This window comes from Mastacembelus armatus, chromosome 7, assembly GCF_900324485.2.
Source record: "Mastacembelus armatus chromosome 7, fMasArm1.2, whole genome shotgun sequence".
Classification (NCBI taxonomy): domain Eukaryota; kingdom Metazoa; phylum Chordata; class Actinopteri; order Synbranchiformes; family Mastacembelidae; genus Mastacembelus; species Mastacembelus armatus.
Window position 1 is genome coordinate 16,412,365 of NC_046639.1, and position 19,756 is coordinate 16,432,120.

Genomic DNA, 19,756 nt, shown 5'->3' on the forward strand with positions numbered 1-19,756 from the left:
TATAGATGTCCTGTATTTTCTCTCTTTTTTGCCTTTATTGTTGCAAACTTACACTTGGCTATAAAGCGCAAATTGTGCGGAGTTTGATAAAGTATTTAAAAAACAAGTAAATGGAAATAAATAAAAAAAAAAAAACATGTGCCTAAAGGGCGACATCTGCCGGTGACCGCGGACACTGCGCCCCGCTCAGTCGCCGTGCCGTCCCGCAGCTGCGCGCCTCCTCCCGGGCCCCGCTGTTTCATTTGCGCCATTTTGTCCGCTGACTTTGTTGATTGGGCTTTAGCGAGCTGTACTGGAGCCAATCAGAGGGAAACCGGACAGCGGAGACACGGTAAGGGAGACCCGATTGAAGGCATTGGTAGTTGTCAGCACGGATTGGTTTGTCATTGACCAACCAAATTACTAACCCTGCTAAATGCAAAAAAACTCAAACGCCAGTTTGATTTCGACCGCTATGTCCCGGACTAGTTAGGCTTCAGACGGATTCATGTTCCCGGTGTGGGCTGCTTTGAGGAAACATGATCTCCGATGGTCGACAAAGCGGAGCTAACGATAGCTACTTAGCTAAAATATCCAGTCTCAAACAAAGAAACGGGTGATCATAACCGAGTCCATCCATAAATAAACGTCGCCTAGCAGACTATCATCGACTACAACAGACAGCAGTCCACGTTTAAGACTACTGGTAGAGCTTTTTGCTGTAAACTAATCGTCCCTGCTGAGCTTTCTAGCATTTTCCACGTTTTTAAACCATCTAGCCTATGCTAGCCTGGTTAGCTCTCACGTAAACCTCCTACTATCGCCACTTGCTGCTATTATCATCCAGCTTGAGGTTCATATCGCTTCAAAATTTCACACATACTATTTCTCATATTGTGACATAAGCTAACACGATGAGTTAAAACTGAAAGCGTTAATGTTATTGTTGCTGATTAGCTAAATATTAGCCAGTGATAAACAATGAGTTGGGATCACGTAGCTAGATCCTGATAGGTTGTGGCTGAAATATCAGATCAATCAGTTGTGCATCTAACGTCAGCTAATGCTGTTTATGTCTCTTGTCTCCAGAGAGGATTGTGACTAATAATAAGCTATGGAGCAGTACACCACTGCCACCACCACAACTGGAGAGCAGATAGTCGTGCAGACTGCCAATGGACAGATCCAGCAGCAGGTGAGCTCCAAATGAACTCATGAATTTAGTTTTGATGAAGAAAAGTTGCAATCAGCTTATTAAACTTGTGATCTTACAGCAGATACACTGACTGAAACTGTTCTAGGAAATTCCAGATCTAATTTATCCCCCCCCCCCCATAACCACTTATCTGAGACTATTATCCCACCTTACCTGCCGACACAGGGCACAGTGACAGCTGTGCAGCTGCAAACAGAGGCGCCAGTGGTGACGGCCTCAGGCCAGCAGGTGCAGACACTCCAGGTAGCGGTGTCACCGTCGCCCTGTGTCAGTGTCATGATGGTTTTAAGGCCTAAGAGTTTGCATGCTCCGACCAGGGCTGTTTTTCATGACCCCATCTATGTGCTGTTTGGTTCATCCCCTCCTGCCCAGCATGTCATACAGCTGCCTGAACTGCATGTTACTCAGCACAGTGTGTTGTTTGTCAGCCTCAGATTATTGCTTGTGCTCTTTGTGGCTGTCATAAAACTGCTGTTTGTTGGAACTGCGTCTGTTGCTTTTCAAAGCAAGTTTTTCCAAGTCAGTCATTATTCTTCCTAATTAGGATGAAAGCCAAGGAACTCAGTCAAATAAATGTTTTTTTTTTTGCAGTTTGCAGAAGAATCTTTTGACTATATAGCTATATATTTTTTATTATTGTCTTGCAAAATGGCATTGGGGTTCATCTCTCTGGCATTTTTCCCATTGCACTGCTGATGTCACAGATGTTCACTTGTGAAGTGTGGTCACACACTCATTATTCATGGATGCTACTTGGCGGTATCTTGTCTAATCATTTGTTTTTAAGTACATCAAATTAAAATAAGCATAATTTAACCTCCTGGATCAACAGTAGTATTACAGCAAATACAAAACTACTAAATACAAAGGATTTGTATTTTGCAAGTGTGGCCTGACTTCATGATAAATGTATTTTAAATGTGCTGTGCATAGGCTGCAATGTGGGTCCACTATGAAACCAAATAGTTTCATGTTTGTACATTGCAAAACAATGGCAGGAACTACTTGTATACATGGTACCATGATGTGGATGTTTCTGATTTGACATCACATGGTTGCAGTCCTTTAAGTCACATATTACGTGATACAGAGTTAATAAACACTGTCATTGCTGCTATAACAGCTTTCTCTGCCTCTGTAGGTCCAGGGACAGCCTCTAATGGTCCAGGTGAGTGGTGGGCAGCTCATCACATCATCAGGGCAACCCATCATGGTGCAGGCAATGACAGGGGGACAGGGACAAACCATAATGCAGGTCCCTGTATCTGGAGCTCAGGGGTTACAGCAGGTAAAGAATAAAGTTCATTTACTAGATTAAGAACTGTACTAAGATTTCACAACAATATCCTGTACAAGTACACTGTTTTCTCAGTGGAATATTATTGGTAGAAAAATGTAAAGGATGTGTTCAGTATTGTTGACAGATACTTACTTGATTTTTTTTTTTTTTTTTAAGTAATGATAAATTGATTTCTGTGATATCGGTGTAATGAAGGTGCCATTATTTTTTCTAAGGTTGTCCCATTTAAAAAAAACAATATAATGTGCATGATTTAATGACAGTTCATTTTTGAAGTTACTGGACTTAACCTGCTGTCTTACTGAGCAGTGATTCATGACAACCTTTTGAGTATTATTCTGTGAATGTGCATAGATTCAGTTGGTGCAGCCAGGTCAGATCCAATTGCAAGGTGGTCAGACCCTCCAGCTCCAGGGCCAGCAGGGTCAAACCCAGCAGATCATCATCCAGCAGCCCCAGACAGCCATCACCGCTGGGCAGAACCAGGTGTTAAATTCTCACCAGTCGGGTAACAAATTTATTTAATCAGATTGTTATTTACATAGGTACTGAATGTCCTTCTCTCCTTATTTGTGGTGCTGCAGGGGCAGCAGATTAGTGTGCAAGGCCAGCAGGTGGCACAGACAGCTGATGGGCAGACCATTGTCTACCAGCCTGTCAATGCAGATGGTACGGTCCTGCAGCAGGGTAAACTCTGTTTTTTTTTTTCTACTGTTTCTCTGCCTGGAGCACTGTAAACTTTATAAACAGGAGTACTGATGGTTGTCATTTTGAGTAAGAACTGTGATGATAATCTGTTTCCAGGAATGATCACAATTCCAGCCGCCAGCTTGGCTGGTGCTCAGATTGTACAGGCAGGGGGTGCCAACACCAACACCACTAACAGCGGCCAAGGCACTGTGACCGTCACCTTGCCTGTCTCTGGCAATATGGTCAATACAGGTGGAATGGTCATGGTAAGACCCTGTGCAGAGGTACCCAGCATCTTATTACCTTTTTTTTTTTCTAAAAATCTAAACTCACTAAAGGGTGTACCGTATGGTGGAGGTCACAAAACTTCAAAATTATTTCTTAATAATTATATTTGTGGTTTTCCTGCAGTGTGAAACTGTAAAAATTGAGTTGATAATGGATTTATTAGCTCCTGGTAGAAACATATTAGAATAATTCAGTGTTTGGTGATACTTACTTCTGTTGTTTTCCCTTGTTAATTGTATTAAAGCTGACAAAATGAATCATAACACTGTATAAGAAACATAATTTGAAAGATTTAGTCAAAGGCAACATTACAATGTTCATTAAAAGTTCATAACTCCTGTTGTCCACCCACACACTTATTTTGCTGGAGTTGACCTCTCCTTAGATTTCCTGTGCTTGATTGACATCTCCCTCACTGCTCTGTCAACTTCATCATAATTGTTAGGCTGCAGTCACATCAGAGTTTGTGTGGCATGGACAAGAGCAAGAGAGGACTGGAAATAGTGTGGGTTGAGTCCTAAACGTATCCTTCCAGAGATAGCTCGGCTTGGGGACTAAAAGAATATAAACATATACTTTTTTTCTGAATGAGAGGTCAGTCCTGGAGGTCAGTCCTGGTTGGACATTGGGGAGGAGGCATGTCGATTTGCAAAACACCTGTATAAGCATGAGATTTCAGATGCAAAAGCTGGATTGTGAAATATTGCATATCAGTAATGAATAGAAGCCTTGTGCTGTTTGTATGAGCATATTTTATTATATGCTTTTAATGCCTGGGGTGCTAAGCACTTGTGTATTTGATTGTGTCTTTCCTATTAGATGGTACCTGGAGGTGGAGGAGTTCCCACAATGCAGCGTATACCCCTGCCAGGGGCTGAGATGCTTGAGGAGGAGCCTTTGTATGTAAATGCTAAACAATACCATCGCATCCTGAAAAGAAGACAGGCCCGGGCAAAGCTGGAGGCTGAGGGCAAGATTCCCAAAGAAAGGAGGGTACGGCATTGTTAATAGCAGACTACCCACACCTATGATTTAACTGCACATGTAAACAAATACTGTGCATGTTAACATGGCTGTTGATACCCAATGAGACACGAACTTGAAAATTTTACTGAATGTATGACATGAAAATTGCATTCACAAACTTACACAGTATACTCCTAGTGTTAGAGCGTATGCCTTTTCTCTATGACAGAAATACCTGCACGAGTCTCGTCACCGTCATGCTATGCAGCGCAAACGGGGAGATGGAGGACGTTTCTTTTCACCTAAGGACAAGGAGGAAATGGCATTGGCCCTGTCGCAGGTATGTCAATATATAGTCAAAATATGCTCGCTCAACTCTAATTTTTTTCGAAACTGTCATCCAAACATTTAGAACTACCTGCCTGATGTTTTTATTAGTAGCTTGTGTTGAACTAGTGATGTGTCACCAAGGAAAGAAGCCTCTTATAATGGTAACCTGATCTCTTTTCTCCACTTCTCGGGTAGCAGCAGCAGGATGTAGGCCAGGCAGGAGCAGACGAGACAGTGGCTCAAATGATCCGAGTCTCATAGCACCATCGCCAGCATCACCGCTGCTCTCTGTGAAATCTACCCTGCCTGAGACTCTTCATCCGAGCTAAGCCATTTGCTGCACCTTTCTCCTCTCACTTTTTCTCTCTCCTGCCCTACTTTCATGCACCAAACCACAGCTCCACCATTGGGTTTCTATTGTCATCTCTCCACTTCTACACTGGTCTTCCAGGGGACTGTCGATCCTGTGGACTGTTCCGATTGTCCACAAAACGGAGGATGCTTCCAAGCTTTGCTTTACTGGTCGCCGGCACTTAGGACCAGCTTTTTCGATAGTTAATATTTTCATAAGAATTTGTTTGGACAATAATGAAACATTAAGTTATGAGAAACCAGGACAAGTCACACAGAGGAAATGACAGCTGTGAAGCCCCATACTCTGTCAGATCCTGGTCTGTTGAATATATGAAAAATTTTCATCAGTGGATACTTATTGTTTTAAATTTTTTTTTTTGTAAATGGTACAGATTTTTTTTTTCAGACACTCAATAAGCATTAATGCAACATTAGTGTCTTATATTGTTTATGCAATGCCCTAATTTTGACATTTGTCCAACTTATGTGCTGCGGTGGACAGACTGAGCATCTCAAGTCCGATTTGCATCCACTGAGCAAAAAACAAAAAAAGGAAATGTGAAGATATTGTATAGAAACACTTTTCTTCCCCACTGTGTAATGGCTGTACTCCCTAATTTGCCCAATTCTGTGGATGCATTTTATACAGTTTGTAGTTAGATGTACTGTTTCTAGGGGAAAAAAGTTCAATGTTACATCACTTTACACATTATATACATGTAGTTATTTCTTCATTTGTCAGTCCATCTAAGCATTTGGATTCTTCATTGTAGATAATAGATTTTTTTACTGATCAAATGCAGTCCAGCACTGTTTTTTTTTTATATATAATGAAAAAAGGTTGGACAGTGAGTTCATGAACATAAGTCAATTAAATTTTATTAAGTGACTCAAGGTTATTGGTAGTTACTTCTTTACTCCCAGTTGAATGTATTTTTTAAAACCTTTATTCACAGGAGTTTTAGGAGTTGGCATCCTGGTCAAAGGGGCTGCGTTATAGGTCGATTTATTACTATGGAATTTAAATTTGAGTATTAGAAGTAAAAGCAGTCATTATGCAGAGTGAACCCTTTAATAGGGCATATGATTATATATTGTATGTCCTGTAAGTGATGCATTAGAGTATTTTCATGATGTGTTAGAGCAGGTGGAGCTAATTTTTAGGTCTAAAGAAGTGCTTAGTTAAAATTCGCTGTACTCTGTTTATGAGAAAATTCTACCACTGGCCAGTTAGTTTTACATAGTTAATCTACCACAAAAATGATTCTAAATTATTCTAAGTATTTATAATTTGTTATATGTGTTTGATTGTAGTAGAGATTATCTGTCATTTTGAAATGCAATCATAAAGTTGAACTTGAACATTATTGTTGTAGTTATATAACTTGAAAAGTATAGTTTTGGTTATGTAAGTGTATGATTTTACATTTGCAAAATGTTGTCTAATATTACATAACAAAATGAACAGTCTTTGCGCAGAACCAGAACCTCCCAGGTTGAACACTGTCCCAAGCAAGCTCTGCCAATCAGACCCTGCAGATTATCACGTTGTGCGGCTGTCGGCCAATCACAGCAAACGAGGCGGGCCTTGCACTGAGCCCGATAGGAGGCTTAACCCAGGGCATCGCAGATTCCGCAGCCATGGAAACAGGACATCAAACTATACGGTCTGTAACTGACAGGTAGTTAAACGACGCAACTGACGAGCACTCAGTCCAATGAATTTTCACATCACCGTCGAGCATCAGCTGTTCCTCCCCCGTCTTCCTCTCTACCGGCTCTGACTGGATCATTACCGCCTACCCGCTGCTCACTAGTTCAGGTGACAGCCTCAACAAACCGCCCCCTTCCACTCGGGGATGTAGCTGTGGATGACAGCAAAGCTGGAGGACAGAAGCGACTGTTTGGACCGCCCTTTTTTTTTTTTAGAAAGTAGTTACTAGTGAAGATAGAAACCCGGCTTCTCTCTCTTATTTCTACCCACTGCGCCCCGAAGAGGTTTAGTGGAAGTGTTTCAGCCAAGGCCCGGTCGTTTTAAGCCACGAAGCTTAAGAAGAAGAACAAGAAGGCGCCGGGCGAAGCTATCTATAACCTTGGTCTGAACTCTCTGAACCGGCTTTTTTCCCCCTCTCCGCTATCCAGTACCAGTATCACCTGGATACAATGAGCGAGGCGGTTGTGGACAGCAAAGTGGAGGTCAAACAAGCCACGAAATATGTCAAGGAGACCGAAAATGTTGCAGAAAAATATTCAGTGATGACTGTCAGCAAAAACAGCAGCGATGTGAATATGAATGTTGGGGAAATGCCTTCCGCAGCGTTCACCGCAGTCCCGACCCTGAAATCCGTGAAGAAGGTAAGCGGAGCCGTGATGCTCAGTCACTGCCACAGGGCAAAGAGATTGGGGGGGGGGGGGGGGGGTAAGTAAATCCACGTTGGTACGCGCTGTACTGCGGTGAAATACTACTGCACAGCAAGCCTAGCCAATCTACTGTGTGTTTATCCGAGTTGATTTTGTGTTTTCATTAGGCACCGTCTGCATTTTCAGCACCAGTGATGTTAATGGAGCTTTGATGCAATGTAGGATGTGATGCTGCAGTGTCACACAGAACAGTACGCTATAGCCATCCCACTGAGATCTCTCCATCCCAAGCCAGGCTGCAGGGTGAAAAGCAATCTTTACTATTTAAAAGACTAAGAGTCAGTGTAAGAATCTAAAGTTAGGCCACAGAGGAAAGCTTTGCTGTATCATCTCATGTGTGGTGTTTGTCTAATCATAGCTTTCACTGTGTTATTACAGAGATAACAACATATAATTAAGGAGCTTTCATCAGGGCCGGATTTTTGTTAAATCTGCCTTCATGTATATTTTAAGTCATGCCAACTTACACCTCTAGATCAAGACCTCTGCAAAGTAAGGTAATACATGGACTAATATATTTTAGCTTAGGGGGTCTACACACTAAGTATGAGGTATTTAAGGGGTTTTTTTGCCTGTTCAAGAATTTCAATCCACCATGAATTCCAGTCCCAGAGCTATGAAATCTGTGAGGGTTTAGGGTTGTGGAAATGTAATCTGTAAAAATTAGTCATGTCTGCACCTAGTGAACTCATTGCTGTGTTCAAAGTGTCACTTAAATTTGTTCACTACTATGTGTGGGCTTCATGACTGTTAGTAACAAAAACTGTGTTATAAGTGTATTGGCAGCTCAGGTGGCACCTGTGATAAAAGGCCTTGAATTTTTCGGCTGTTATACAATGGCACAGAACAATCATCAGACTGAAAGAGTCCCTTGAGGCGGCTGCTCACATCATTACAGATCCACCATCGTGTGTAACTGCAGGCAGCAGGCTGTGGATAAGCAGAGAAAAGAGAATCAGCTAAAGGATAGCTTTTTGTTTCTCAGAAGTAACCTGCTCAGATTTGGAAAACTAAACTCCTCTGACTTTTTTTGTCACCCTTACTTTGATGTTCAGCTTTGGTGGAGCTGCTTTTGTGAATGTTTTGTGCCACGATTTTGTCACAGAGGGGAAATTTGCAAAGATCTTTTGAGGCCATAATATTGCCAAAATTGGCAACTCTATTGTGAGATGTGTTCTATTCCTCAAGGTGACCTTTGACGTGAAACACCTCTACTCTTAACTGATGCAATTTGTTTGTGTTTGACACATATTCACGTGGTTGTAATACGTAGGTCCTGATCCATTTGGCAGCATGCACCGAAATTATGGCCTGATATTAGTATTAAATATTATGTGCTATATACTAGCACATTGATCAGCAGACAACTACAAGCAAATGTCAGTTTGTAAATGTTTAAAAAGAAGTATATTATGTATGTGTTTTTTTTTTTTTTTTTTTCTTGTCTTGCTTGTCTATCAGCCTGTGAGATCTGGTTGTACCAAAATAAGTATTTTTTACACAAAATAATCAGACTTATAAAAATCTACATTTTCCCAGCAGCGGGGCTCGCAGATGTCAGAATTTTAGCTCTGGCACCCTGTCTGAAGAGGTAATAATGTGTGGACTGTTAGCCGCCTCAGGGAGCCTGATTGAAAACATATTGAATGGTAGGAATGTGTACTGTGCTTATGAAAACAAAGCTGTGTGTTTTGAATGAATGTGAGATCCCAGTGTCAAACTGAGCCACCTGTTAAGATGGAAAAAAAGGAGTTTATGTAAAACAAATACTGACCAACTTTTGAGAAATAAAAAGAAAGATAAAACAAATCCCAGAAATGATCAAACATGAAAAAGAAGATGGATGTGAGTTAGGAGGCTACACTGTCACATAATTGACTGAAAAGTGTGGTGGGCAGCTAAGATCAGTCTTACAAATTTAAAATGAATGCAGGTGTGTGTGTGTGAGTCAAATAACACCACCATTCAGCCTCCCCTCTCTTAGAATCCATCTAGTAGTTACACAGTCTGCCCTCCTGGGAAATGGAGGGTGTACTGTGAATTTCACTCTATGTGTTCATGTATCTGATCCCTGTCGGCTGTTTTACATATAATCTCAAAAGCCTTCATACCTTATTTTCATGACACTCTCTTGTTAGTCGGCTAATTGTATGGCAGAGGTTGATGAAGGTCAAATGCAGATTATTACCTGCTCCGTAAATTTAAATGACAGTGTGGAAACATGCAATACAATTGATAATTGCCATTCGAAGCTGGAAGATTCCATTTAAAATGGGGGTGTAGAGGGAGAGGACAAAGTGAATTGGTACTTTCCAGCTATTCATTGACTGAATACACCTGATCCAAGTCATCAGCTGTGGGTAGGGCAGGGGATAGTTGGAAAACAGGCAGGGCAGTGACCCTCAAGGGACATGGGTTGCCCACCCTTGTCTTATGTATAGGATTTTAAATGTGTAACTTTGGTGACTCCTAGTGGTAGGATTGGATGTGGACACACTAAAATAAATGGGCAGAAAGTGGCACAAACTCAGCAGCTGTAATGAAGAATGACATAATAATCATTTAAATGTGACATACGCGCCTATACACAACACAAAACCCATATCGCAACAGTTTCTTTCTGATGGCCCAGAGGGAAAAGTGTCCATTACACATTTACAAGGAATAATTTCATCATTTCTAAGTGTGTTTTTAAAAAGGGTCACTCTGTTTTAACTTCAGTATTTGTAATAGGCATTCTGGCTGATATTCACCTACTCATTTTAAAATTTCTGTGAACCAAATGACATTGGTGTTGTAATATGTAAGCTCACAGACCTTTTTATTTGCAAAGTATGGGTGCATATTCCCTTGACACTCATACTCTTTAAACACTGAGGTATATTGGAATAAATAGAAGTCATATTTTCTGCTAAAGGTCATGTAGTTCTGGAGGAAAGTGTATGTTTTTTTCCACAACAGTGTAATCCGTCATGCATGTGTTGATATATACTGATATTTGTAGACAAAGAAAAGAAGTACAAAGACTACAGATTAGTGTCTGAAGAACTTCTTTCGTCTTTGACTTGAGCAATGCTCTACTCTCGGTGCACAATTTGCACTTCCATATATATTTTGTAAAAATACTTCAGGCTGTTAGTGCTTTACTTGTGGAATGTGACCACTGTGAGTAGTCAGTATACAAAGATCTACTGTATGTGGATGTCTTCTCAGATGGCGCTGCAGAGGACTTGTAGTCTGTGGACAAATAGTTACTGTTACCTTATGCCAGACTCACACTGAGCTCTGGCTGGCTGTCACGTTACAGCTTAAGTCTGTGACCTGGCCTGCTATTTAAGAGAGAAAGGGTATTTTTAGCTGTAGGATGGGACTGGATGGGCCATTTATCGATGCAGAGGAAGGCTAATGGCAACACGGTTTAATTCCTCCTGTCAATCCCCTTTTATGTTGTAGTCCAAAACAGGAATTCAGCCTGAAAGTAAAAGCTGTACTGTGGGTAATGAGTTCTCTCTGTGTGTTGAATATTTCTGTATTTATTCTTTGTTTGTGTATATATACATTCATACATACCTTTTTCTTTTTCTAGCACTTGCGCTTAAAAATCTACCTTAAAATACAACCTGCTGACTTTAGGAGCTGGCTGTCAGGGGCAGAACCTGAAAGAGGAAGAGGGAGACTGGAATTGACCAGCCCCTCAGGCCTCTAAGTTTTGTCACTAGACATCACAATAATAGTTGGGAACCACCCCGCCCCCAGCTCTTCCTGGGAGTGTTCTGGGGTAATAGCATCAGGGACACCTAGTACCATCACACAGAGGACATACAAGCACAGGGAAGTAGGCTGGAAAAGTGGAGACAGCAGGGAGTGAACAGCAGCCATGGCACACAAACATGGGACTGGGAGAGAAGGGGTGAGTCGCCACTAATGCATCACCAAGAACTCATCCAACACACTTATTCTTAAAGATACTACAATATCCCACAAACAGATATTACTTTTGGCATGTCCTGTTTATTTGTTTAAAGAGTTAGGTAAAACTTTTCTTTATTTGTAGCGAATTAGACAAAATCGTAACAAAAAATCTTCCATTGTAATTCAGGGCCTGGATTATTTAGAGAGCTCACCTTTGGGATAGTTTACTGTGAGAGTAGCAGAAATGATATGTTAAGTAACACTGAGTAATTCATCAGTAATTACATTAACCTTTGTTTTCCTTAATGCTGTAACCAGGGATTCTCAGATTTTGGTGTGTTTGCAGAAATTTAAGAGACTGGAAAACCTCTCAAGAGTCTACACCGAGTTTCTTTATACTGACACAGTAGATTCAGCCCAGGTGCTTATCACTTAGTGAATGAAGTTACTACTGTTTTAGCCACATTTAGTTTAATTCTAAATGAAAAAATTACAGCACTAAAAATGACATATTTCATGTTGTACGCTTTGATTATGTTTTTTTTTTTTGTGACAAAGAACTGACGGTGTTTGTGGTGAAAGGATAGGCTCAGCTTCCTGTTAAGTGAGTCATGCATGTTAGCTCACAAACAGAATTTTCTTTTGACATTTAGTATTACTTTAATGTAGCATTATTACTGTCAATATTCAGACATTGTTCAGTGCCATAATCATTAACACGACACTTTATCTTAAAGGAGTGGTTGGTTGTAGGCTGTTTCATCGCACCTCACAGTCAAATGTTACTGTTGTTAGTCTGGAATTTATGTGTTCCATGTGTGGATATCATCTGTGTGTTGTGTCAACTCTGCTGGTCTGGATGTTAGTTTTTAGTCCAAACACATTAAGAGAACAAGGAGATCCAGTGGCATTGTCACAGTGAATGCAGAAATTTGAAGGTATTGAACAGAGGCACCATCACTGTTAGGGGGCGAGAGTGAAGGCCTGTTGTGTGAAAGATCGAACTTCCTTCCTGCTTAAGACCTACCACTACAGGAACCATTTTGCATTTTGTTTTGCATTTAAATGTTCTTTCCCCATAAAAGCACAAAAATGTCAAAACATGACTATTTTAAAACTGTTATGAAACAACATTACTTAGCAGCCATAATAGGGATTGGATGGGGACATGAATGGAGGAATATACAGTAGAAAGCAAGAATTCAAGAGAGACTAGTGTGAAGGCCTTCCTCCTGCATGAACCAACGTGATGAAAGTCTGATGTTAGTGTATGGAGCCAGAATAGTGACAGTTGAACTTTGGCACTAAATAATAACACTTGGCACTGAAAACATAATCAGAACTGAAAAATACAGCATTGGCACTGAAACATTTGTGCTGAAAAGAAAAATGTTTAAAAAATGTTTTTCAGTTGCAAATTTCTGTCACTGTTTTCTCGTGGTTGGGGGAGCTCTGAGGTGCTACAAAGGGTGTGATTACTGCATATTCAACAGCCACACCAGTGCAGCCATACACTATTCAAAGTGTTAAAATGATAGTAGATTTGTCAGATATAAAGTCTAATTGTTGCCTGCCAAAGAACAATCCAAATGAAACACTGTCTTTTATTTCATAGCTTATGATACAAGAAAAATAATATCAAATTCGATTTGGTACAGCAACTCCAAAACCCGAACAGTTGAGACTTATTGTAAATCTTCTGTTGAAAGCTTGCTGATAAAATAGCCACGCTAGATGTGTGCTATTTCATTTTATGTCTTTCCAGGTCTTTGATCTTGGGCCCTTTGAAGGGCTGGATTGACATGTTGAACACACCAATATAACTGAAGTCTGTGTATTTGAACAAAACATAAATCACCGAGCAGGAGGGCATCTAAAAATAGGCATCAGTGCCCTTCTTCCTGATCCACCTGTGCTTTACTGTAACAGGCTCAGATGATTTACCTTTGAAAGGACAGTGTGAACACATTATATATCATAACTGCGAGTGTCATCGCTGTTAATGTGTGATGATGTGTGTTTTGTTCCTATTTGACACTGATGCTCAAAGTCCCAACAAATATTGTTTCATCTTTTGTGCTTATGTCGTGTCCCATTTCGTCCTCGTTCTGTCCAGATCCAGTTTGCAAACACAGAGGACAAACAGGAATTCAGCAAGTACCCTACCAAGGCAGGCCGTCGCTCCCTGTCTCGCTCCATCTCCCAGTCGTCCACCGACAGCTACAGCTCAGGTACTGGTCAGAATTTAATTTCACTTCTAAGAGATGTTAAAATTAGACTTTGGAAAAATAACTCCATAATTTCATATATGTGTTTTGTTTTTTTTGTTTTTTTACTGTGCATATCATTTGTTGAAATGAGATCCATCCACAGATGCAGCACATCATACGTACTGTATTTGCAGGAAAGCACACAAGTACATGTGCGTTTTCAGTATGTACAGACATGCATAGGAGAAATACACACACAAGCTCCATCTTCACAAGTTGGATTTAAAGTATTTATGTCATGATTGGCTCTTTTGTATGCTTTTCCTCAATAGTGACCTTTTCTGTTCTCCATTTTTCAGCTGCATCCTACACTGACAGCTCAGATGATGAAACCTCACCCCGGGACAAAACCCAGGTCAACTCCCATGGCAGCATCGACTTCTGTGTGAAGAACATCAAGCAGGCTGAATTTGGCCGCAGAGAAATTGAAATTGCTGAACAAGGTATGTCCCCTCTGACACATTGTGGGCATTTCAAACATGTTTTTTCTTCAGTATTTCCATAATATTTACAGTGTACTTTGATCAAAAGTGGTTCAATCACTCTCAAATACTGAATGTCAACTTAGTACAAAAGGCTTGATTTTGTATTCAATATGGTGTATTCTTCTTCTCTCTTCCAAAACAAAGCCTGACCTTTATGCCCTTTCAGTGGCATTTAACTTGTGCTGCATTTCCTCCTTCCCAGACATGTCTGCCCTGATCTCCTTGAGGAAGAGAGCCCAGGGGGAGAAGCCACTGGCTGGGGCAAAGATAGTAGGCTGCACCCATATCACTGCTCAGACAGCAGTACGTCCTATTATCTGCCCAGTGCACATCACTGTGATTGTTATGTCCTTCTCTTCTTCATTCTTCTGCCATCTGATGGGTCTGTATATCCCATCGTTTTGCTTTTAGGTTCTGATTGAAACCCTGGTTGCCCTCGGGGCCCAGTGTCGCTGGACTGCCTGTAACATCTACTCCACTCAGAATGAGGTGGCTGCTGCACTTGCTGAGACAGGTAAGGTCCTCTCCTCTATAAAACCAGCATTACATGTGAAATCTTTGATTTTAATTGGGTTGTTTTCAGCTAAGTCTCATAACAAAGTGATTTTATAAAGACCTTGTAACATCCATATGAACCAAGTTTTTGCCTTTAAGTATGCATTTGGTTTCCTGCAGGGGTACCTGTGTTTGCATGGAAGGGTGAGTCAGAGGATGACTTCTGGTGGTGCATCGATCGCTGTGTCAACACTGAGGGCTGGCAGGCTAATATGGTATTAAGCTGACAATCCCATGATCAATTTTTTAATTAATTTGCTCTCTTCTACCTCTTTTACCCCTGGGTTATGCTTTAGTGGCATAGACTGGAGGTTTTATTGTGGAGGAGATATCTTTCATGCTATTAAACCCGATTTGTTTCTCATAGATCCTGGACGATGGTGGAGACTTAACCCACTGGGTGTACAAGAAGTATCCCAGTGTTTTTAAGAAAGTGCGGGGTATCGTAGAGGAGAGTGTCACTGGGGTGCACAGGTAAGATGGGGTTTAGATTTTATGAGTTCATGGCTTTTAAAGAAGGTAGGAATTCAAGAAAATCTTAAGCACATCCTCTGTTTTTTAGGACTTTATAGGTACTCTGGTGTTGATGTGTAAAATGTGGATGGGGACCAAAGCTATGACTCTTAGCAATAATGTCAAATATTATAAGAATCACATCCAGGTGGCCAGTGTTTAAGTTATCTTGTCTTGATGGAACTGATCTTTATTTAGTTATTGATGACTGACATACTGTATGATGCTGGCACAAACAGCTTCAAAGGCAGTTATATAAGTCATATTAGAATTAACATTCACTGACACTGTAGATTAAAAAGGTCACTGGTCTGAGTTTGGTTGCAGCCTATTTAAGAAACATGGCATAGCTCGACTGCTGGTCACAGAAGCTGTGAATGTACAGCACAACTCTCAATGGAATCAATTAGCCAGACACTGAGGAAAGTATAAGGTCTCATAGGGTTGCAGCTCAGTTTGGAAATGTGCGTGTGTGTGTGCCTGAACATGTTTCCCCATGTGTGCTCTCAGGTTGTACCAGTTGTCTAAGGCGGGCAGGTTGTGTGTCCCTGCCATGAATGTAAATGACTCAGTCACCAAGCAGAAATTCGACAACCTTTACTGCTGCCGTGAATCTATTCTGGATGGGTGAGGAGAATGAATCATCTACAAAACTAGTCATCGGTTGGAGTCATACTGTTTCTCTCTTGATAGTGTGAAGAGTATTTGTAGCATGAAGATGGTAACAGTGTCACTTTGCTTGTTTCTGGCAGTTTGAAGAGGACCACAGATATAATGTTTGGAGGCAAACAAGTGGTTGTGTGTGGTTATGGAGAGGTGAATCATACTTTGGTTTAAAAATATTTTTACTTTAGATAGACTGAGTATATACTGGTGCAGCAGACTTTTATTCATTTATGTCTGTAAGTAAATCATGGTCCTGTGTTCTGCAGGTGGGGAAAGGTTGCTGTACTGCTCTTAAGGCCCTTGGAGCCATTGTGTGCATCACAGAGATTGACCCCATCTGTGCCCTGCAGGCTTGGTATGTCACTTGCCATGACATCACTTGTTTTTAGTTGTTTTCACCTGCTTAAACTAATACAAATATTTCTGTGTGTTTACTCAGCATGGACGGTTTCCGAGTGGTCAAGCTGAGTGAGGTCATTCGGCAGATGGACGTGGTGATAACCTGCACTGGTACTACACCCCATGCAGTGACATCCATTACTTCTGCTTTGATAACCACAGTGTTTCCAACACACTATATCATGTCTGATTTAAATATCCCTGTTAAGGTCTCCAGGTCAAAACCGGACTTTTCATCTAAATGACAGGAATTACAATGCCAATTTCCCTGTAGTTAGAAATCAACTGATGTGATTAATTAACCCTAACTGATTTTCACCCTGTGCAAGCATAACGTACATCTCAGTGACTATGTTTGCAACAAATCACTTTTTTTTTGACATATAGGCAACAAGAATGTCGTTACCAGAGAGCAGCTTGATCGAATGAAGAATGGCTGCATCGTCTGCAATATGGGACACTCCAATACTGAAATTGATGTGGTAATACTTTTATGTAATTTTATGTGTGTCTGGGAAATTTCAATTCCAAACTTTGAGAACACGCACAACAAGGTAGACTTTACAGAACAGTTTCATGTCTTAACTCCGGACGTACATGTTTGTTGTTTTAACTGCCCAATTTAGAAGTCCAGAATGCCTCCCTTTAAGGAGCAACTCATCCAAAATACCCTCTCTTTAACAAACATACCTACTCAATTCTCAGACTGGATGTTTCATTTTCATTAAAGGAGCTTCTACTGGATCTTTTTTTCTAAGTCGTCTAGTACTTTTTATGTTCCACTACTCTTTTGAGTTTTCAGAATGTTTTTCCCATATATTCTTTTCTACCTGGATATGTTAACAAACAAATCATATTTATGTCGTACAGAATCACTCCTCTCACCTTTTATTCCTTTACCTGTATTCGCCTCTTCTCCTCAGGCAAGTTTGCGCAGCCCTGAGCTAACTTGGGAGAGGGTTCGCTCTCAGGTTGACCACATCATCTGGCCTGATGGAAAGAGGGTTGTCCTGCTGGCAGAGGTACAGCCCTATATGCTAACAAACGGTGTCCCTTAAACTCTTATATTTATCCCACTTGTAACACTTAAAGCAGGGCAAAATTCTCAGACTATATTTTTATTTATCCTGGGTTAAGAAGCATTCCACAGCTGTGAAATATTGTGTTAAAATATGATAACTGTGGTCATCTAGAATGTAGGCCGAATGCCTCATAATTGAATCTCCTAGGTTAGTTTAGCATAGGGTGGCATTCAAAATGGGAATCTGTGGTAATGCTGTGGGTATTTTACTACGGGCTTAGTGGTTCATACAGCGGCTGCACAATGTAATTTACCTTTGCTTCATTTTCCTCAGCTTCTGTGTTGAATCAAAGTGTATGTTGCAGTTCATACCTGTACTCTTATCATTTCTCAGGGTCGCCTCTTAAATTTGAGCTGCTCCACAGTGCCTACGTTTGTGTTGTCCATTACAGCCACAACTCAGGTTAGTAATTTTGTCCTGTCTGCAGAGCCCTTCACTGACATGTCAGGATAGTTGCCTCTACTTTTAAGGGCAGCAGAAACACAACCTTCCTTTTTATCACACCACATATTACCACCAACCACATTATTGCTCAGTAATAGCATCTAGTTTCCTGGTATCCCTTACCGCCACTGTGTGGTCTGTGTTGTTTGTAGGCCCTAGCCCTGATTGAGTTGTTCAATGCTCCAGAGGGACGTTACAAACAGGATGTGTATCTTCTGCCTAAGAAGATGGGTAAGAGTATATTTACACACATTTTTTTTATCTTAAATATATGAGTATTGATGTAAATTAATTGAAAAACTGTAGTTTCAGGTTGTGCACTACAGCCAGTTAATAGTTGCTATTTGCTGACACCTTCTGACTTAATCTTAAAATGACATTATCCAGCAAGACAATAGAGTTGTTTTTCCATCTACAAAGCATGCATTGTAACCTATCTCTTTCCTCCAGATGAGTATGTGGCCAGTTTGCATCTACCAAACTTTGATGCCCACCTGACAGAGCTGACTGATGAGCAGGCCAAGTACATGGGCCTCAACAAAAATGGGCCCTTTAAACCAAATTATTACAGGTAAGTATCACACTAAGTTTAATGATTTATCATTACTTACATATTTACCACTGTGTGTTAGTATAATAACCCCACTGGACAATAATACTGTGTTTTGTTCACAGGTATTAATAAGAGTGATGGCGTGATCCTCAACACAGTTGCCCTGGGATAAACAGAAATATCTATTTTATTTTCTAAATTGTTACAAAAAGGAGGAATTATTTTACTTATGCTGAATGTAACCTAATAGCACTTCAGACATAGTGTTAATTATAAAACGCAAGACACATATAACCAACTAACATTTTACAAGTCTTATCACAGGCTTAAAATCATAGCCTGCTTGCATGCTTTTATGTAGATGTACTTATTTAGTTGCTACCACTTATTTTATTAGACCACCATTGTTTGTTTACCCTTTTCACACACAGTGCCAAATAATGGCAGTAATAATAGTACAGAAGATTTACCATTTATGTTTTATCTGTCAGTGGTGTTAAGAGTTTATTAGTACATTCCTTGAGGAAGAGTTTATGCTGAGCCATAACAAACTCTGTATTACAGTGTATTATTTTAGAAACGGTTTCTTTTATAAGCGTTAAATAATCTCAATGGTATGGTATTTACATACATGACCTTAAAGGTAACATCCAGAGATCCAGTGAATCACTCTGTCCATTTTAAATTCCTGACTCATGGACTCAAGTTTCTCAAGTTTTCTCCTGAACAAATAGAAATCCAAGGGATGTTTAGCTAACAACAGGTTAAGATGCCTTGTTATATCTTGGTGTATGTTAAAGTTGACAGGCTGTATTCATTCCTTATAAGAGGCCAGCAACATTTTTAACACTTCATACCAACTTTTCTGTAGTTCACTCAAATTCCAGCTGTGATCTGTGTCACGGTGTACTGACTGGATAATACTTTATGGCCATGGTATGAACGTGCCTTTTAATTCATTTACAGCAAGTATATCTCATTACTGACCTTGATTAAATCAGCATTCCCTTTTGTAAATCCACATCTGTTAGCTGTACATTTAATGTCTTCCTTCCACTGCTTCTAATAGCAAATGTAACTATATTGTATGTTGAGAAAAAATATTAGACTTTATGTTTGCCATATGCTTGTGAATGTCTTAATTTGATCCAACAGGGTCACCTAAAGAAATAATTCATGTGATCACAATGTGTATTCTATGTATGTAACAGAATGCATTAAATCAGCAATAAATGAAGCTCTTTTAAGAGAGAAAACATAAAACAGCTTATAAAATGAAAAGAGGGGAGTGGTTGAGATAGTTGCATCCATTATTTTGGGGGTCCAGCTGATA

At 40.3% G+C, this 19,756-nt stretch overlaps 2 protein-coding genes across 16 annotated transcripts; both read left to right on the forward strand.

Annotated features, from left to right (window-relative positions):
• The first annotated feature begins 200 nt into the window (after positions 1-200).
• Positions 201-5,659, forward strand: nfyal (nuclear transcription factor Y, alpha, like). Of its 13 annotated transcripts, none has more exons than XM_026333281.1 (10): positions 201-331; positions 1,069-1,174; positions 1,361-1,441; positions 2,337-2,483; positions 2,850-2,981; positions 3,080-3,182; positions 3,300-3,469; positions 4,293-4,466; positions 4,669-4,779; positions 4,965-5,659. In XM_026333281.1, the coding sequence occupies exons 2-10, from the start codon at positions 1,094-1,096 to the stop codon at positions 5,028-5,030; spliced, it is 1,065 nt and encodes a 354-aa protein (XP_026189066.1). In that variant the 5' UTR covers positions 201-331; positions 1,069-1,093; the 3' UTR covers positions 5,031-5,659. The 13 variants fall into 13 exon arrangements, with proteins under 13 accessions (XP_026189066.1, XP_026189069.1, XP_026189071.1 ...); XM_026333284.1 differs by having other exon boundaries at positions 4,968-5,659; XM_026333286.1 differs by having other exon boundaries at positions 3,300-3,451.
• A 1,070-nt stretch (positions 5,660-6,729) lies between these two features.
• Positions 6,730-19,673, forward strand: ahcyl1 (adenosylhomocysteinase-like 1). Of its 3 annotated transcripts, none has more exons than XM_026331538.1 (17): positions 6,730-7,478; positions 13,573-13,687; positions 14,026-14,169; positions 14,414-14,514; positions 14,623-14,725; positions 14,887-14,981; positions 15,134-15,240; positions 15,790-15,906; positions 16,032-16,095; positions 16,212-16,300; positions 16,385-16,455; positions 16,732-16,826; positions 17,268-17,366; positions 17,760-17,828; positions 18,023-18,101; positions 18,321-18,441; positions 18,546-19,673. In XM_026331538.1, the coding sequence occupies exons 1-17, from the start codon at positions 7,287-7,289 to the stop codon at positions 18,550-18,552; spliced, it is 1,668 nt and encodes a 555-aa protein (XP_026187323.1). In that variant the 5' UTR covers positions 6,730-7,286; the 3' UTR covers positions 18,553-19,673. The 3 variants fall into 3 exon arrangements, with proteins under 3 accessions (XP_026187323.1, XP_026187324.1, XP_026187325.1); XM_026331540.1 differs by lacking the exon at positions 6,730-7,478 and adding an exon at positions 11,359-11,454; XM_026331539.1 differs by lacking the exon at positions 18,546-19,673 and having other exon boundaries at positions 7,287-7,478; positions 18,321-18,445.
• Positions 19,674-19,756: the final 83 nt, after the last annotated feature.